Below are 21077 nucleotides of genomic sequence, written 5' to 3' on the forward strand. Positions count from 1 at the left end.
AAGAAAAACTGAAGAATTCAGCCATATATATATATATTTGGTAGTACTTATCTAAAAGGGATTTTGTTTAATTACTGTTACCTTATTTAACCCAATGGCTGGCAGTCACTGTCACACTACCGTGTATAGCCTGGTGTTAGTCCAAGGTTGTAAGGGGCAAAAGGATAAAAATGAGAGGGTGGGGAGAGGAGGCAGGTGAGAAGGAAAAGGGAGGAAAAGGGAAAAGTGGCAACCTTTAGGTGCCTTACAGTTTTGAGCACATAAAACACACTACTTGAGCATTCGTTTTACTAAGTAACACATACAAATCAGCATGGTATAAGTGGTACATGAAGACTGAAGGGATGACGCCAGGGAGGAAATTATTTCTGTTTTACTTCTGAAACAGGATTATCCTTTTTATTATCTAATAAGTTAATATTAGTGAATTAAAAGTTTTACTTTTACTATATTTATTCTTCTTTATACTTTGAGTAACATTGTGCCAGTTGCTTAGATAAGCACTCTGAATCTAGTTCCTTCTCTCTTTCAGAGTAGGGAAGGGAAAGTGAATGATTTCAAACCTGAGCAGTGAGATTATAGGTGTGAAGAATGATTCATGGAGTGAGAGGAGGAGGGCATGGAGAAGGGAGCCCCAGGGAACAGCAACATGTAGGAGACAACAGAAGGAGAAGAGCCTGGAAGAGGGCAGAGAGATGCTGGGAGAAGCATGGAGAGAAGCCAGGTGAGGTCAGTATTTCAAGGAGATGATCAATGTGAAGGACAAAAAACACTGAAGATGTCACTGGAAATCACAGCAAGCACAATTTCTATATGATGCTATGGGTGGAAAATATACTATGCTCATTTGAGACAGGAATTAAAGGTTGAGTGGTGGCTGAAGCATATTAATCATTTAGCAGGCAAGCCACAGCCATGTAAAATTTTGAAGTGATTCCCAGGGTTCTCCTGTGACACTTTTCCAGGTACTTGCTCACAGGAGTGAGAGCACTTTGAGGATCAAAATCAGCTTAGCTTCGGGACACGGCCAGGGAAATAGTGTAGCTAACATCATCAGCACCTCATGCGTTAAACATCAGAAGAAAATACATTTCATTATTTCACAAGTCTTCACAATATCCTGTTGACAGGAGGAAATAAAACATATCTTCCATCTTTAAAGTTGCAGAAACTGGTAAACAAAAGACCAGCCTGACTTGTTTAAGTGAGTTGCTCACAAGGGTATAAGCCACATCCAGATCTTAAGATTTCTTTTGAATTAGGTTTTCCAAACACTAGACTCATAAACCAAAAAACACGAGTACCCTATGGTAGCACATTTATTTGGATGTATATTTTGGTTTTAGTTGATTTACTCATAATCAGGTTAACATTTTGGTGTTTATATTCTAGTTTTTTCTGCTTTTGTTTTTCATTTGCTTGTTCTATAATATAGGAATAATTCTGTATATTGTTTTGTGGTCCTCAATATAATTTGAGGATGTTTCCACCTCATGAAATAGCCTTATAGGATGATTTTTTGACAAAGACACTTATCCTATCCTATGTATATACCATAATTTACTTAAGCTTCACCCTCTCAAGGGGCATTTAGAATGCACTGACTTCTCTTTATTATAAAGAACACAAGTAATCTTCATAGAACATTTAAAATAAAAAAAATGGGTTTCAATTTTCATGGTTTAAGACCCAGAACAAATGTCTGCTGTTCTTTGAATAACAATGGTGCCAAGTCTACACACATGAAGGTTGGCAATTTTACTGTCAATTTGAGCTTATGGCAAAAACATAGGTTATAAATGTCAATATTTTTTCCACGATATGAGCTTAGCATTTTTTCAAAAGTGTGTTCCATAAAACACTAATCCAGATGTTACATTCTGAAATGAGTTACATAAAAAACCAATAAGCTAGGGAAATACTGCCTATTATAACTTTGTCTTTAAAATATGTGTAGAGTCATATTGTATAAGCTCAAAAAAGTCCTGCAGCAAATAAATTTATTTACCGATGTTTAGCACGGTATTTTTCAAATTTATCTGATCATGCAACCCCTTATCATGTACTATCTATTATTACCATTAGTTCAATAAAAGCCCACTTTGAGAAATTCCAGTCTAGGCAATTCAAGGAAATAGAAGTTTTTCTGAACAAGTTATCCATTTAATTGTTTGAAAAGTTTGACATGTAAATTTTGAAAAAGCATAAATATCTTATAAATGTAAAGTACTATATTACCACTTCTTAAGATTTTTATCCTGCAAAAAACAGTACGAAACAGACATTTGAATATAAAACTGGACAACATTCTAACAAGCACTAGAATTGAGCGGGTTTCCATATTTTAGCAATGTATTTGTTGTTTAATACCAAATTAACTATAATGTCTAGCTATATTTCTTTCCAAAATAGTCTCTACTATAAAGAACATGTTGAACTTTGATTCAGAGATTTTTACTCTAACTTAAGCTCTTGGAACTAGTTTCTCCATCTAAAAAAAGGAATCATAACAAGCTATCACCCAGGTTGTTATATGGATTCAGTGAAATCAATCAAAGCATTTAGCATGGACCTGACACAAGTCAAGCTCAATAAACGTGACCTATTTTTAAGGATATTTTAATTCTATTCCTTTGACTAGATCATTTTACTTTAATGAGCTTTATTTTTGTATATACAGTATAAAACATGACATTGCAAAAGCTTCAAAACTCATAGCTGAGGAAACAAAACTAAGAAATCCTCAAATGAAACCAAAGACCACACACACACACACACACACACACACACACACACATACATTTATATAAAATATTATACTCATCTTCTGCTCACAAGAAGATGTTTTCTTGTGACATCTTTGAAACCTTTTGTTTTGTTTCTATTTGGTAGTTTGTATCTCTCCTATGTTTAAAACTACAAGGAGCTTTGCTGCACCCCCCCCTCCCCACTTCTCTACCCCCCCAATGCCAAATGATTCATCAGGTGGTTGCCCAGTGACTGCTCAATCTCCAGTTTGCTCAATCTGGTCAAGCAAACTCCCAGGGGATCAAGGCCTCTCTGCACAGGTTGCTACTGTTTCTCTCAGGGTGAGTGCTTTGTGTAAAAACAGTCAAATGAAAAGTAACATTTTGCATTCCAAGTAGCAACATAGTGCGGTATTATGTACTGGAAGGAATACTGGCTACCATGTTTGAAGATCTGGAGTCTAATCTACCATTACTAGCAGTATGACTCTATAGAAATTATTTAATTTCTGAGCCTTAAGTATCTCATATGCTTGGTATAAAGAATACTTGTTCTCCCTCTTAGACCATTGTGAAGAACAAATGAGATAATATAGTGAAAAATCTTTGACAATTTCAAAGTGTTGTTCAAATATAAGGAAGAATATATTCTATTTCAATTTCACCATAGCAGTTTTAGGAAGGGCATATATACTATATAACACTTTGTAACAGAAAATCTATGACCTGTTCAAATCATGCACTTGGTCACAGAAGATTTCATTGCTAGGCTAAGGCCCTTTGGACATATCCTTAAATAGCAAATCTTTAAGACAACACCAAAATTCACCCATTTTATTTATTTTTCACCCCTCTTAATTTATCCTGCTCTATTTGTTTGAATTATTCTACAGTGTCTAGTACAATATAAATGTTTAGGAAATCTATGATAAGTTTGAATTCTTTGAGAAAAGAAGTGTACCTGTATTATCATTTTTACAATGAAACATTTTTATAATTTCAATATAATTTCTCAAAATTTTTTCTTATCACTCCATTTAGAACAGAAAATCAATAAAAATGTTTTCTTTCTGAATTTTCTTTGCTCACTAGTTTCCCCCTTTTTAGAAGCAGCATTCAAGGTTGCCAACAGATGATAAGCAGAATCTTTAAGAAAACAAATTACTGAAAGAGTATAATGTAGTCGTTGAAAGTGCTAGCTCCAGAGCCGACATGATTTGGGTTTGAATCTCAACTCTGTCTTTCCAAGCTCTGTAAACTTAAATTCTTAACTTCTTTGAGCTTCAGCTTCCTTTCCAATAATGTGGAGATAATACATACTTCCATGTATTGTTTGGGATGGATAAATAATCCATATAACCAAATTTACTGAGTTCTTTCTTTGGGCTGGGTGCCTTGCATGCGTTATTTCATTTAATCACTACAAAATCTTATGAGATAGCTTCAGTACCTGTCATTATAGTAAGATTTCAGTAAGTAGTAGATATTATTATTTCACAAAAAAGTTGAGCATTTTATTTATTTTTCAATTGCAATTGACATTAAATATTGGTTTATATTAGTTTCAGGTGTTCAGCTCAGTGGTTAGATGTTTATATAAAAGATGTTTATATATAATTTACTAAGTGATCCCCCCAATTAGTCAAGTACCCATCTAGCACTATAATATTATTATAATAATATTATATATAATAATATTATAATATTATTGACTATATTCCCTGTGTACTTTATATCCCCACAACTATATTGTAACTACAAATTTGTACTTCTTAACCCCTTCACCTTTTTCATCCAACCCACCTCCCATCTGGTAACCATCAGTTTGTTCTCTGTATCTATGAGTCTGTCTGTTTTATGAGTCTGTTCATTTATTTTGTTCTTTATATTCCATATGTAAGTGAAATCCTATGGCATTTGTCTTTGTCTGATTTACTCCATTCAGCACAATAACCTCTAGGTCCATCTATGTTGTTGCAGATGGCAAGATTTCATTCTTTTTTATGACTGAGTAATATTCCAATGTATATATGTACCACTTCTTCTTTATCCATTCATCTATTGATGGACACTTAGGTTGCTTCCATATTTTGGCTATCGTAAATAATGCTGCAATGAATATATGGATGTATACATCTTTTCAAATCAGTGTTTTGGGTTTCTTCAGATAAATACCCAGCAGTGGAATTACTGTACCTTTTTTTTGGTCTCTATTTATAGCCTTTGTTTTAAAGTCTATTTTGTCTGGTATACATATTATTACCCCAGCTTTATTTTTCATTTCCATTTTCATGAAATATTTTTTTCTATACCTTTACTTTCAGTCTGTGTTGTCATTCGATCTGAAATGAGCTCTTGTAGGCAGCATATGTAAGGGTTTTGTTTTCTCATCCATTCAGTTATCTTATGTCTTTTGATTGAAGCATTTAATCCATTTCCATTGAAAGTATTGTTGAGAGATATGTAGTTATTGTCATTATTCATATTTTTCATTTTTTTTTTCTTAAAGAAGTCCCTTTAACATTTCTTATAATACTTGTTTGGTGGTGATGAACTCTTTTAGCTTTTTCTTGTCTGGGATGCTCTTTATCTGTCCTTCAATTCTAAATGATAGCTTTTCTGGTTGGAGTACTCTTGTTTGTAGGTCCTTGCTTTTCACATTTTGAATATTTCATGCCAATCCCTTTCTGGCTTGCAAAGAAATCAGTCATATGGGAGCTCCCTTGTAGGTAACTAACTGCTTTTCTCTTGCTGCTTTTAAGATTCTCTTTGTCTTTAACCTTTGGCATTTTGATTATGATGTGTCTTGGTGTGGGCTTCTTTGGGTTCATCTTGTTTGAGACTCTCTGGGCTTCTTGGGCTTGTATGTCTATTTCTTTCACCAAGTTAGGGAAGTTTTCTGTCATTATTTCTTCAAATGGGTTTTCAATTCCTTGCTCTCTCTCTTCTCCTTCTGGTAACCCTATGATTGCAAATGTTGCAATTCTTGATGTTGTCCCAGATGTCCCTTAAACTATATTTATTTTGTTTTTATTGGATTCTTTTTTCTTTTTGCTGTTCCTATTGGATGTTTTATGCTACCTTGTCTTCCAAATTGTTGATTTGATCCTCTGCTTCATCTAATCTACTCTTGATTCCCTCTAATGTATTCTTCATTTTCAGTTATTGTATTCTTCAGTTCTGACCAGTTCTTTTTTATGGTTTCTATGTCTTCTTTTATGCTTACTATCTCTTTGTTGAAGTTACCATTAAGTTCCTAGAGCATCCTTATAACCAGTGTTTTGAACTCTGTATCTTGTAGGTTGCTTGCCTCCATTTGGTTTAGTTCTTTTTTCTGCAGTTTTCTCCTGTTCCTTCATTTGGGACACGTTTCTCTGTTTCCTGTTTTTCTGCATTTCTGTGTTTGTTTCTATGTATTAGGTAGATCTGCTACATCTCCCAGTCTTGGCTGGGTGGCCTTATGTTGTAGGTGCCCTGTGGGGCCCAGTGGCAGTCTCCCTGGTCACATGTGCTGGGTGCCCCAAGTGTATCCCTTGTGTTGTGTGTGCCCTCCTGTTGTAAGTTTAGCCTTGATTGTTGTTGGCAATTAGGACAGTGGATGGGATTGACTCTCAGGCTGACTGCGTGTGAGGATTGGACACACCCACTGTGTATGAGCTGCTGTGAGGGGGCGACCCCACAGAGCAGGATTCACCCTTGTGGGCTCTGGAACCTGCCAACACCACCTTTTGGGTGTGCTGCTTGTGGGACTAATCAAGTGGTGGTGTTCTGTTGTGGTCTCAACCCAGACTCCAGGTCTGTTGGTTCTGGGGCCCGTTGGGAGGGGCTTCTGTGCAGGGAAGGTCAGCTGCTGCCTGTGACCAGCCTGGGCCTACCTGGTGGGAGGTAGAAAACTATCCTCAGTTGGTTGCTGCCTGTGCTGGAACTAGAGGTGTATGAGAGAGGCCACATTGTGAACTGAGGCCAGCTGCCACCAGTACTGGGCATGGGGCAGCTCAGTGTAAGACTGAGGGCACCCCGAGGCCCACCATAGCCTGTCCACTGCCCGTAAGGCTCAGCCACTGAAAGAGCCTCAGATAGTATTTGAGTGGAGTGAGGCAGGGTCTCTGGGAGTCACCAGGGTGGGGTGATGTTCACCAGGTTAATGAAGATTCAGGTTTGGCACCATTGCCGAGCCTGGGGCCACTCAGCAAAAGGCACAGAGCACACCAGTGCCTCTGGCATTGCATGATTTGGGTGGGGCAGGGTCCCAGGGAGTCACCAGGGTGGATCCAGCAAATTTCACCAGATCAATGCAGGTTCATATTTGGCCGTGTGGGGGAAGGCTCAACACATGAAAGATGGTGCCTGCCTGTAGGTTGCATGGGAGGAGGGCAAAACACAGGGAAAATGGTGGCTGTCCCTTCAGCCCTCACCCTGCAGCCCCACAACTCAATCTCTCCCTATATGTCTCTGGTGCCTCCCGAGCCACTATCCCTCTTCCAGAGCCCAGGGTGAGAGCCTAGGAGCGAGAGTCTATGCATGGGCCCTTTAAAAGAATGCCTGGATTTCCAGCAGCCTTCTGTCTCACTTGGATGGACAGAATCCCCGCTGATTTTCACAGCCAGATGTTGTGGGAGATCCTCTTCCTGGCACTGGTGCTCTGGGCTGGGGATCCCATTGTGAGGCTGGGACCCTTTGCTCCTCTGGGGAGACTCCTCAGCTGAGCTATTCTTCCTGATTCTCCACTGCCACACATGGGTGTGAAGCCAGCCCATTTCACGTCTCTGCTCCTCCTACAAGTTTTGACATGGCTTCTTTATATCCTTAGTTATAGAACTTCTGTTCAGCTAGTCTTCCACTGGTTCTACAGTTTGATTGTTCTATAATTTAGTTGTAATTTAATGTGGTCATGGGAGGAGGCAAACACCACATTTTACCTATTCTGCCATCTTGACTGGACTCTCTTCGCTGAGCATTTTTCTTGAGGGAAGATTAAGGAATAGTTTCCAGTGTAGGGTGGAAAGATGATTGCCCCCAAGTAGGCTGAACCAGGTCCTCATTATCTTCATTTTAATATAAATGATGAACTGGGTTTGCACTAGGTGTTCAGTCCTTCTTTGCCTGGAACAAAATCACTCAAAACCCAAACTTTGAAAGGAAAGAAATGCTATCTGAATAAAAAAGTGTTCCTTCTTGAACAAATCCCATCCTTTCTTCTTCCATGCACAAAAACACTGTGTACACACACACACTTCTTTACATCAGGCTTATAGGGGACACTGTTTTGTGTCTGTCTCTCCAGTGTCTAGTTGCTCTTCTTCCATCTTAACAGAACTCTCCTTGACTTCATATTCTTGGGTTATTCCATAGTCTGTGCTTTTTCAAACAACTAAACTTTCACGGTCTACTTGAAAAATAATGGTTCTCCAGGATTAATTTTGAACTATATTCTATATAGTGGTCTTTCTTAAAATTCTCTTAATTCTCAGTGGGAATAAAAAGAAAAACAGTTTTAAGTGTAGAGAACAGGGTCTAATTTTATAATGGTATTGCCTCCATCATGGGAGTTTTTAGGACTATTTTAAAAAGCAGAAGCTTATAATATCATGTTACATTTTTATAAGTGAATCATCATGAATTAAAAAATAATCTATGCTTAGCTATCTCACTTGTATAAAATAGTTATTCATGAGCACTTTATTTTTAAAAATGTAGTTCCTATCCTGGTTCTGCCACGAATTAGCTGTATGGTCTTCATCTTAATCTCCCTGGGTCTCAGTCTCCTCAACTTTGAAAAGAAGGACCAAGACTTGGTGATCTGTCCCAATTCTTCCAACTCTCAAATTTTAGATTATCTCCCCTTTTCTGTAGTTGGTAGAACAAAACAGGGATACATGAAATTCTTTAAATATAATAAGTTAAGAAGAGATATTAAGTTTGCAATATATGATTTCTTCAGAAACTATGCCTTTAGGTATTTCCTGACTATATTTGTCATAAGCATGATCAGATATCATCTAAGAAATCCATGTAGTTACAAATATCATTATAACTGAAAAGTGTAGCTTCAGAATTTATATGAAAAGATATGAGCGTCAAAATAAAAGCTGAGTCAGAAATGACCAAAATTATGAAGTCTTATAAAAAATGACCTGCAATTAGTCTGATATTCTCACTGGAAAAGTGCAGGAAATTTCTATATAATAAATTAACAAAATAATTAACACAATGGTATTGTCCAGGCACTTAGAAAAATACCAAACACCACCATCAACAGCAATAGTAACAATTTAACCAGTTTAACAATTTGAAAAGTATGATGAGGGTATGAAGAGTACATTTAAATCTTACATTAAAAAACTAGATTATGTTTGATAAACTTCAGTAAGTTTTCCTAATGTTGTTTCATTTATTGGGCCCCACCTCTGTGCAAACATTGTATTATCAATCATGGGAGATACAAAAGAAAAAGGTGAACTTAGTTCCTGTAAAAACAAACAGGGTATGTCCTCTGTGTATATCTTGGTAATCTTGGTTTGAAAGGTAACTTTTAAGTAATTTGATTATCTTTATATTTTCAAATTTACAAATGATTGAAATAAAATATGCAGGAAATGTTTCATAAATTTGCCTTACAAAGTAGTTTATTTTCACCTCTTTTCAGGACATTTAAGAACTAATTTTTAGGTGAACTATCTTAGACCAAAGGGTTACTTATCATTTCAGGTTTTCCTTAGTAATGTTGAAAATCAATATTCAACAATTATGGAATAGTCAGCCATCAATTTATGTCACCATTTAAAGTCATGAGGTATTATGTCAATACATGGAAAGAAGCATAAACAATAAGGTGAAATGAGGGAAGGAAAAGCAGCATATGAAGGATGATTTACACAGAGATCAAACCTCCTAAACATGTATGACGAACTTTGAGAGAATTATGAAGGAACAATGAGAGGGAAAGTTTCTCCCTAAGTATACAGTGCATAAAGCAGTATGATATCTTCCTCACATACTTGAGAGAGAGATTTTGTGGTGGGTTTAATGTAGCATCCACAATGAATTCCAAAGTTAAAAAAATTCCAGAGTTAAAAAATATCTGCATGGAGACTTCCAATTTTCAACCCTTAACATCAGTAACTATCCAAACTTTTAAACCAGTTAGTGAGAGGTGAATTTTATCAGAAAAATAGGATGAAATTTAGTACAGATAGTTTTGAATTTTAGATATAAAGAAAAAATTTCATTTAAAAGTCCAAAATTTTCATAATCATAAAGAAATAAAATTTGCAATTCCATGTTTGATATATAAAATAGAATATATATTAAAAATTTTATTATTTAACTAAAATTTTATTTTCAAGTGTTTTCCCACTTTTTTACTAGTTCCTTTAACGTAGTATAGCTGAACAAGCATATTTTAAAAAAATGCAAAATCTTAAGGAGTCATATAAGGTGTGTTTTCCAATTGAAATTTATAAGTAACTTATAGATATAAACTCATAATTGTCAAGAAATACCACAGAAGCAAATCCCTTGTGCATTCTTTCAACTTTTAGGCGCCCTCATGCTGCCCCCTGCTGCCCAGTGTCCACACATCCTGAAAATTGTCCCAAACTTGCAACCTTTTCTGCTTCATTTTACTCTCCCCATCAAAACTTACCTGACCAGAGATCCAGACCATCGGAATTTTCCTCTACCAGGCTAATGGGCAAGCAGGTTACTATAAATAAGAGGTAGTTCCCTCCTATTTACCCCATCAACATTTTCTGGCCAGTTACAAGCATTTGAATTAGTGTTCTGTGGGCAATGAGTGACATCCTAGCTTGGGATTCCTGATCCTCCCTGCACTGGTTCCAAGCTTCTGTCACGGGTTTCTGTCTCCCAGGCTCTAATCTCACACGTTATAGCTTCCTCGTTACCCACACTGGACTTGTAGCTGCTATTCCTAAATGTCATGTTTTCTCTTCACCTTGCCTATGCTCATGCTACTTTCTTTACCTGGGATGTCTTCTCCATTTCTACACATTGAAAGCCATCCTGTCTTTCAATGCTCTGGTCAAAATGACTTTCTCTATGAAGTTACCCCAATTCTCAAATGCTTCTCTTCTGTTCTCTCTTTAATCCTTTACGGCTCAGCATAATGTTGTTTTTTAATGTAGTAGATGCTCATTAAAGATTTAATAAATAGTGAAGAAAACTTAATTCTTGGGCAACCTATTTGACTTGTTGGTTTTTAAGAGTACCTGGAGAAGATGATGAGCGCCTGTCTAATGCAATATCCATGCACCTCAGTGGGTGAACTTTTTAATTCACATCACACTGTGTAAGGCTTATTTTGATTCCTGAAATCAGGGGTGGCTACGCAAAAAATGAACTTTAAGCTGATACTGAGTGCTTATGACATGTCAGGCATGTTTCGAGGTGCTTTAAATGCATTAACTAACTGTGGCCTCACACCAGCTAGGTGAGGTAGGTAATATTACCTTGTTTCATAGAAGCGGAAACTGAGGGTCTGGATAGATAAGTAATTGGCCCACGGTGATACATGTAGTAAAGGGTAGAGCTAGGAACTCAAACAGATCTGTCCAAGCTGTGTACTTAAAGTGTTCTCATAATGTCTTCAATAGAAATGTGTAAGGAGATGCTTCTAGTCAGCTATTCCGGAAGTTAAAAAAAACCTTGTCTATAGAATATACTTGGGAATTGTGACCACATAGACAGTGCCATGAGAGCGATTCAGTATTAACTGAGTATCTGTTAATATCTGCAAGAGTTGCTCTACAAGACAGAATGTGAAAGAATGTAGGATTCTGCCAAATTCAAAGGCCTCTAGATTTAGAATAAAGGACAGTTATATATTCTAGAAGATTAAGAAATGAAAAATCCAAATATTTGTCAATTGATGTAGCTAGCCACTAGCATGGGGACCAAAGATTTCTAAACTGGCTTTTAAAAAAGGAAATATATGACTCAATATTTTTGGCAAGTAAGCTGTGAGAATTGTCTCTCTTTCTCTTTCTTTCTCTCTCTCTCTCTCCCTCTCTCTCTGGTACAGTGAATATAAACAAGGCTCAGTATGTCACATCAGTGTCTCAGACAAGGGTCTAACTGTGTTCCAACCAAATCTCTGCTCACCAAGAAATCTTAATAAGCTGTGAAGGCAGACCAAAAAAAAAAAAAAAAAAAAAAAAATCACTTGGAAAGGCAACACCCAAAATTGTTTGGTTGCACATAACTGTTTTCCACATAGGTATGACTCTTTTAACATCAGAAAGATTTAGAATAAGTACAGATATGTTTTTCAGTGTAGGTAATTGTTCTGTTTAAGAACATTTGATCTAACGGAGTACGAGGTCAGCCTATTAGACTTTTAATAGAACTCCTACTAAGTTATATGTAGTGTTGAAACATTAAAGGGAACTTAAGAATCACCCTGTTTAGAAGTTAAAATTATTCAATATGTATGACTTTCTTAACTTCCTGACAATGTTTGCTAAGTAATAAAGGAGGCAACTGTGTGTAGTAAATTTATAAATGCAGTATAAAAAGTTGGGAGGCGTTTAATAAGTAGTGCTATAAATGAGACCAAATTTTAAAGAACCATGATTTCTAAAATTGGCAAGATTTATAAATATTGTAAGACTTGTAAACTAAATTCAAAAACATAAGAATTACCTTTGGATATGTAAGTTTAATAAATTTCATGTTATTTTTTAAAAATTCAAATTATCTTTAGAATAGTCTTTCAACATGCAAGACTCACTCTTGAGGACATGAAGTAACTTATAACTTAAGAGCAGCTATTGGGCTGTTTTCTTCCAGCTAAAGTTGGTGTTTATTAAGCCGCCAACTTAATGTTTCATCACATAGAACTTGGTTTGGCAGCTCAGTTCTTCTTTATTTTGGTTTGAACTTTCCTCGCTTCCTAGGAGATGAATTGTAGCTTTTGAAAGCTTGAAATGGGAAGTAGTGATACTAACCTACTGATTTCTCAAATTTTAGGTTTAGTGACTGAGTTCAACAGTGTAACTTAGCAATTCTTAACTCCAGCAGCATATTAGAATATGATGGACAGGTTTTAGAAAAGACTTATGCTCAGATCCCATCCCAGACCAAGTAGACTCTCTGGGGATAGGATGCAGGCATTTTGTTTTTAAGTTTCTGGGTGATTGATCCTAAGTACAGGCGAAATGGAGAACCACCTGGTGCAACAGTGTGAGCTGACCATGGCGAAGGACCAGTGCTGTTCACTAGAACTTTCTGCAATCATGGAAAGTGCTATAGACTAAATGTTTATATACCCCACTCCCCACCCAATTCATATATTGAAATCCTAACCCCCAACGTGATGGTATTTGGAGGTGGCACCTTTGGGAGTTGATAAGGTCATGAAGGTACGGCCCTCATGAATGGGACGAGTGCCCTTATAAAAGAGACCCAGAGAATTCCCTCTCCCTTTCTGCCATGTGAGGACACATTGAGAAAATGGCTGTCTATGGACCAGGAAGTAGACTTTCACCAGATGCCAAATCTACTGGCTCCTTGATCTTGGACTTCCTAGCCTCCGTAACTGTAAGAAATACATTTCTGTTGTTTATAAGCCACCCAGTCTGTGGTATTCTGGTATAGCAGCCTGAACAGACTAAGACAAAAATGTTGTATAAATTTGTGGTCCAGTATGGTAGCCACTAGCCAGGTGTAGCCACTGAATTATTAGTTTCAATTAATTTAAATTTAAATTTACTTTGCTACCTGTGGCTAGGGACTACTGTATTGGACAGCACAGTCCTAGCAGTTTTAGGCCATTTAAAATGATTATTAAATAGGTACTAAATGACTCTTTGATACTAGACCATGCCAGTCCAAACTTACTACTCTTGCCTGTTCTGGGTATTTCACACTAACTTCTTGGACAAGGGCTCTAGTGGTATGGAAGGATAGCTCGACTGAATTTGCTGATTGTTTTTTACTCATTTATGTTGGCAGACTGTTTCTTGGGATTTATACTTGAAATGAAAAATGAGCAAAGGCCTTTAAGAACTAAAAATTTCTTAAGTTTCAAAGCAGTGAAGCAATTCAACTCTTGGAAAAAGTCCTCTTTGCTCGTTGGCACATTACAGTGTTTTTCAACTGGAGGTTCTGACTTTGGTCTTGGAGGATGGCGAGTTTCCAGTGGATTGGGGCAGAGTTTCAGAGCTAAATATAGGTCATTGGCATGGCAGCCTCTCTTTCACAGTCTCATCGAAGCCATGTCCTGTTAATGAGTGCAGGGCATCTAGTGGTTGGTGGGATAAAATCTTGAGAAAACCCAGCAAAATGCCACAATATAAAAGTCTTTTTTAGATGTAACTTGCTATTGAGCACGACTAAATTCTATTTTTATCTGCTTTGAAGAATAACTTTTGTTATAGATTGCTATTTTTTTAAAAGGTTAAAAATACATACATATATAAATTGTTGGCAAATAAATCTCAAATGTGACATTCATGCTGAGACATAAGAAGAATCCTCCTTCTAGTCATAGCTGAAGTCTCCCTTTTTCATTGAGCCGATCCTGACCACCCTATTTAATATTGCAATATGTATTTATTCATATATTTGCCAAACGTTAAATGCCACCCCTTAAAGTTTGGCATATTGCAAAGCCAAAATATCTATCATGGCAAGTACTATCTGATTCCATAGAGCAATGTCTCCAAGAGTGGTCCATGGACCAGCAGCATCAGCATGACCAGCATCATCTGGGAGCTTGTTAGAAATGCAACTTCTTAGGCCACACCCCCGAACAAATGAACCAGGAACCCTAAGTGTAGGGACTAGAAATCTGTGTTTCAGGTGATTCTGGTCATTCTAACGTTTGAGATCCACTGATCTAGAGTACGTTGAATCCCCCCAAAATATCCCAGAGTCTAAAACTTCCATATGTCCCAAAGTTGGTAAAGATCGAAACATGTTGTATATAAAATTGACCTTGTAAGTTGTGAAATAGAAGCCAATATTTAGACCTAGTGATGTGAATCACGAGTTTATCCACTTCAACAAAGCCTCACAGAATCTCTAGTCTTCGATCATTATTTTCCCTGTGAAAATTCAACTTCTGAAAGAAATTCATGAGATATTCCTGAGAAGATGAGATGCAGTACAAGTGTTTCCTTAGCAAATTCAACATACAAACATTCAGATATGTACAAATTACATGGGCAATTACTCATTTTATGAAAAGATTATTAGATTTGTAAAATAATTCACTAGAGAATTCATTGAAACAATGACATCACACAGTACATTTAAAATATCAATTTATACAACCTAAATTTGCAAATATCTAATGTAACAGTGGAGAAGAGCAGGTAAGTAAACAAGCTCTGATTTCAGACTTCCTAGGTTCAAACTTGAGCTTTTTCATTTACTGTGCAAGCTGGGCCCAAACTCTTTAAGCCTCAGTTTCCTCATCTATAAAATGGGTATAGTAATTGTCCTATTTCCAAAGTTTGTGTGAGGATTTCAGGAGATAAGAAGGGTATTTAGCCTAGAGGCTGGAACATAGTAAGCTCTAATTAAATGTCTGGTTTTAGTTTTTTTTGTTTTGGTTTTGGTTTTTAAATTTGCTGCATCTGTGACCAGTTTGGTCTCTGTGAAAAACAGATATTCATGTTTTATCAGTTAAGAATGTTTATACAAAGCAGTTGAAGTTTATACAAAGCAAACAAGAGCTAACCATATTGAGCACTGGATATTCAGCAGGTGTTCACCCTTCCAAGAGCTCTTTCCTAGCCAAACCAATCGTGGTAATTCCAATCTCCTTCTCAGTGACTGGTTTTGGTATGACTATGTCCCACAAACTGGCCAATGAGCTGTAAGAAACAGTGTGCTGTGGGCCTCTGGAAAGAATTTCTTCACTTATAAAAAGATGCATAAGAGAAACTATTCTCCCTTTGGAAAATTTTCTATCAGGATATGATGCTTAGAGCTGCAGCAACCATCTTGTGACTGTGAGGAAAGACATCACTGACGTTACGGCAATGTGAAAAAACAAAACCTACTAAGGAACTTGATAATGCTGTTGAGCTATTGAACCAAACCTAGAACTGGCTTGCCTCCTGATTATTAATTTAGTTAAAATAATCAGTGTCCTTTTCCTTTTTTTTAATGCCACTATCAGTAGCATTCTGTGTTACTGTGAAAGCAAACTAAATGACATAATACATCTAGCTAGGATGGATTAATTGGTTCTAAGACAAAATGATTTTGTGACTTTATTCTTAAACCACATATAGGGAATCCTTAATGAATAGTTCCTTCTCTAATTCAGCTGTATGTAACAGCAGTCTTACTTTCCTGCTCCATATCTGATGTGCTTAACTAATTAACCATTAGCTAAATGTGTCATTATATTATCTTCATAAATTAAAGTGTTTGTTTTTTATTTCTAAAATTTCTGTTATACATATTATTAAAAATTATTCCAGAAGATTTCAAAATAAAAATATTTTAATTCTGATAGAATCCTTTAACACAGTAATTCTAGTTCCCTGCATCATTTCACAATTTATATTTACATTGGCATTTATTTCATGAGAATGTGAGCAAAATTTTCAAAATGAAAGCTCTACCACATTTAAAAAAAGTTTTTATTACGTGGAGTTCAGAAGGACACATCCAAAAGTCCTACTACCAGAGTGATCTTCTCTATCTCTCTTTCCAAGAAAATAAGTTAATGTTTTATTTCTATTTCTCACTTTGCAATAGGAATTTGCATTAGGTAACCATCTATTTATGTAACATCTATTTGGGCCATATCTGGAAACTGAGGGCTACTTTACCCTCAGTGTGTGAATATTTGGTACCTAAACAACAAGTGTCCTTCAATTTTATAAATTAAAAACAAAATGTACTCCAGAATTCTTATTTGGCCTTCATTCCCAAATGAGACCCTCCCACATCTAAGATCTTAGATTTAAAGTATCCTTCCTTAGAACTTTCAACCATATTAGACTATAAACTCCATGAGGTATCCTTCCCTCTTTTTCTTAATATTGTATTCTAGCATCTTACCATAATAGCACATAATAGACAGGAGGAAAATCTAGAGCAAACAAACCCCCAAATAAAAATAAATGTTGCACAAATCAAGTATAAAGTACACCGCTTTCATCTTTTTCATAAAGAAACCATTATCTTTGCTTTACTTTCCCCTTAGATTCTCTATTTGAGAATACTTTTGAAAAGAAAAGAACAGTCATAACACAAACACCCACTTTGTCTATTATTTTCCCCTTTTCTTCCTTTGCAAAACCATGCTGAGGACAGTAGTGAATGTGTATAGTCTTATGGAAAGTAGTGATATGTGCAAGAAATAGCAGAAGTAAATATGTACAAGAAGTGGGTGGAATTAGAAACATACACATTTTAGGTCTGTATTGAACCTGGTTTTCAGAGGACAAAATTTTTAGCTATTTTTCCTTCTTCTAAAAAAGTTCATTCCAAGGTATGTTAGATTGGTCCTGGCTAATATTTTCAGCATTTTATGTTAGGTCATCTTAATATCTCTATAAATGTTTCTTCCCTTTGTTACCTCATCTTTCCTAACAGGTTTGGCTAACCTGAAAATTTCCTCAATCTTTAGCAATATTAATGAATACAAATTAATAAATTAGGAAATTTTATTGATTCATTGCATTGTCTTAATAAATTCTCAGTTTATTTCTGTTATTGACCAAACTCCATAATTTCAAGTTCATTTTTATGAGATTTATTGTTCAGAATTTGATTTACAGATTCTCCGTGCCTTTGGTATCATTTGTTTCTTCTTTCTGCAACCTGTTTTTTGGCCATTTCACTACTCATTGACCCCTCCCTCTATCAGAGGGATGGGCAGGGTGAAAAAAATGATATGATACTTTAATATAGTTAATTTTGCTACTAGCTAAAATCTCTGATAAAATCATGTGCAAGAAAGAAACAAGTAATTGTTGACTAAAATGACATTTCAGGATTTTAAACAATAATTCTTTATTGCTTGTGATCTAGCAACTGTTACAGTGGAAAACTGAATTCTCCATATACTATATTTAACAAATAAAGATTTTTTTCACAATGAAAACATAGTTTATGATAAAACGTCTAATCATAATTACACCAAACCCATGAACTAAATGCCTAGAAAAATGTTGTTAATTTAAAAAATTCAACATCCCCAATCAAGAGCTAAAATGAAGCACAAGGTAGATTTAAAAATGGAGAATAATATAAAATAATGAATTGTTTTTGCCTCATAGACTTGAACATCCTTACTTACATGGTGATGTAAGAGCACAGATAGAAGAATATCTTTAATATAAATATCTATGGATGATTTTTTAAAGATTTAACTATAATGGTTACTTCATAATCAATGATGTAATAGTCAATGATGTAGGAGAACAAAGAGCATTGCATAGCTACATATGGACTTCACAGCATCAGTTTGTTTTTAAAAGGGGGGCTAAAATACATAAACATTTTTCGTTTTCACAGATTAAAATATCACCAGCTGAATAATAGAATATTTTAGCAATAAACATATTGGCAAGTATATTTTATTCAGTAGATCAACTTTAGAGAACTAAACTCTCCATCATGACCAGAGGGTTAGATAATATATTTATACCTGCAGTATTTCATTCTATAAATAATCTATATTGTCATAACTAGCTTGATGGGGGCATTTAAATTTTACAAAGAGATAAAATATCACACTGAATATTTTCAAATTTTTATAGCATAATATAAACAAAATACAAGCATAATAATTATTTTTGAGGTTCAAGGAAAGGATCCTAAACAGGTAAATTATAGGGACACAAAAATCAGAAATATATTTCTACTCATTGTCACGCATTCTTTTACTTCAGAATTTTAAATGATTAGTCAAATGAGCATTTATATATTTCAATGTGAATAAAAACACTAAATAATAACTCATAGCAATTTTTACTCTCTCAAGAAATAATCTATTCAATCCTATGGAAAGGTGGTCTAGGATATTATTTCAGTTGTTTTTATTTTATTTGGCAAAATAATATGTTTTTAGGTACAACTACTTTCTTTTTGAATGAAGGATATACTTACTATCTTCATAAACAATTAAAATGTCCACAGAGGCCAGTAAAACCTATGTCATATTTTAATATACATTTTTGTTCTTGTGAGGCTTTGGGCCTAAATCCCATATTCTCTAATCAGATAATTCTCAATAAGAACAAAGATGGAAAAGATTTATCCTACATTCAGATATGTGATACCAATATTTAAAAGTTAAAAGCAGTTGCATACATATTCTTAAAAAAATTATTCCAAAAATATTTGATCTTTTTAAAGTAAGGATATACATTAATTCAATTGAAGTAGCATTTCAAAATAAACAATAATATAGGCATTGTTATATGTCAAACTACTAGAAAATTCCTAGGAGAAACTTAGGATAGTTATTTAAGAAATCCCTAGGTTCAAAATGAAATTCAACTTTTACAATGTTTGGTGAACTAAAACTCAGACCTTTTGTTAAGACATTAACATGTGTAATGTTGTAATACACAGAAAACACAAAATGTTATTAAGGAAGGAGAGGGTAAACCGACAGCTTTATTATTAAAGAATTCTGATCTAGTGATAATCATATCAGATAAAACACAACTGCAAACTGCATGCTTGCCCCTGATGCTCCCTGGACTGGTTGTGACGACATGTCTGCTCTCACCCACAGTTCACAGTTCACAGAAAGCATTTAAATCATACAACTGAATAATTTCTTCTGACTAAATTGAACTTTCTTTAAGGAAATAAAGGGATAAGATAATAGATCAAATCTTGCCCCACCTCTTCTTTTTCATCCTTTTTTCTTTTAGTGAAACTGACATAAATTGTTGAGGAGCACTACAGCGCCACCAACACAGATCAATGCAAAACAAAAAAGATCTCCCACCGTGTGCAAAAAGAAAAAAATTAGAAAAATGCCAAAAATTACAAAATGTCTCCCAAATGTACCTTTTTGGAGAAAAGCAAGGTAGATCTGCAAAGATTATCTGACGAAGAGCATTAAAGAATTAATATCATGGAATATAAGTTTAGATCTGATCAGCAAATAAAAGACTCACTATTTAGTAACAGCCATAACTTAATATAAACCGGGTTATGTCAATCTCCACCTTCATTATACCATGGGCAGCTTTTCTGTAGTTTGTATCCAAGTAATCCATCAAGAAAACCACAATAGGCCTTAAAAAAAAACAATCCAAAACTACGTCCATAGTTTGCCTGCTGATAATTTAGTCCTGGACAAATTAGGTAATATATAATTTTTATAAAGAGGATATGCACATATTTGGCATTACCAACATTGCTGGCACAAAACAAGTCCATCTTGAAATAGCTGAGTTCCTCCGTAGTTCACAGTAATTAAAGTATAATTTATATTATAAACATTTAGCTTTAACAATGAAAAAAAACTATTTTTTTTTCTTTTGGTAAAAATTAACCAGACAAGATTAGGTGGAATGTGCAGATCAACGCTAAAGAAAAATACAAAGATTGGTTTTGTTAGAAGAAACACAATGAAAATCCTTTTTATCTGGTAGCTCGTTCAAAGATTTAATGACATAAATGTTTAAAATTATATTAAACTTACCATTAGTGTAGGCAAAGAAGAAGCCAGTTCTTGAAAAATAATTGTAACAATATAGGCTGGATACTTGTGTCCCTAGAAACAACAGCCTCCAGGCAGCATATGGATCTTGAAACATCTTTAAAATTTTTGGTAAATAAAAAGTAACACTTTCTTCCATGATCGGTGGCTGAATGGGGTGCCTTCCCCCAGGATCTGTGGGCGTTTGGGAAAAATCGGAGAAATATCCACGGAAGATTAAAAGCAGAGGAGACAGCGGCAGCCAGAAGACTCTGGGGTTAACAACTTTGCGATGGCAAGCAGGCGTGCTCTGATTGGCTACGAGGGCAGTGTCCCTACAGTCTGCACTATCCCCCGCTCCCCCCCACCTCCTGCAGCTCGGAAAAAAATGCAGTGTGTGTGCCATTTTACACTGGGCTTTTAAAAGCACAGCCACCCAAATGACAAAAGTCTAAGCTCGTTATTAAGTGACACTGCAAAACAATAGCACCCACGACTGCCTGTTAGCTCAGGAAAATGCCATTTTAACGTCTCAAAGAACACTCTTGTTTCTTACATGTGTGTTTTTACGGAATATAATGCTTTTCTTAAGCAAATTGTTTATTACTTCACAAACGTCGGTGTATAATTTCCATACGAATACGGCCATTTGCATACTATTTTCGTCAAAACACTTTTGATTC

General features: G+C 35.5%; 1 protein-coding gene across 2 annotated transcripts in view; it reads right to left on the minus strand.

Moving 5' to 3' along the window:
* Positions 1-20677, minus strand: part of EPC1 (enhancer of polycomb homolog 1) — an 86283-nt gene extending 65606 nt beyond the window's left edge. For both annotated transcript variants that reach the window (XM_033106010.1, XM_033106012.1), the window contains exon 1: positions 20398-20677. In XM_033106010.1, the coding sequence (XP_032961901.1) occupies positions 20398-20400 (3 nt within the window). In that variant the 5' untranslated portion in view covers positions 20401-20677. The remainder of the gene's footprint in view (positions 1-20397) is intronic.
* Positions 20678-21077: the final 400 nt, after the last annotated feature.

The sequence above is a fragment of the Rhinolophus ferrumequinum genome, chromosome 5, assembly GCF_004115265.2.
Source record: "Rhinolophus ferrumequinum isolate MPI-CBG mRhiFer1 chromosome 5, mRhiFer1_v1.p, whole genome shotgun sequence".
In the NCBI taxonomy this organism is placed as follows: domain Eukaryota; kingdom Metazoa; phylum Chordata; class Mammalia; order Chiroptera; family Rhinolophidae; genus Rhinolophus; species Rhinolophus ferrumequinum.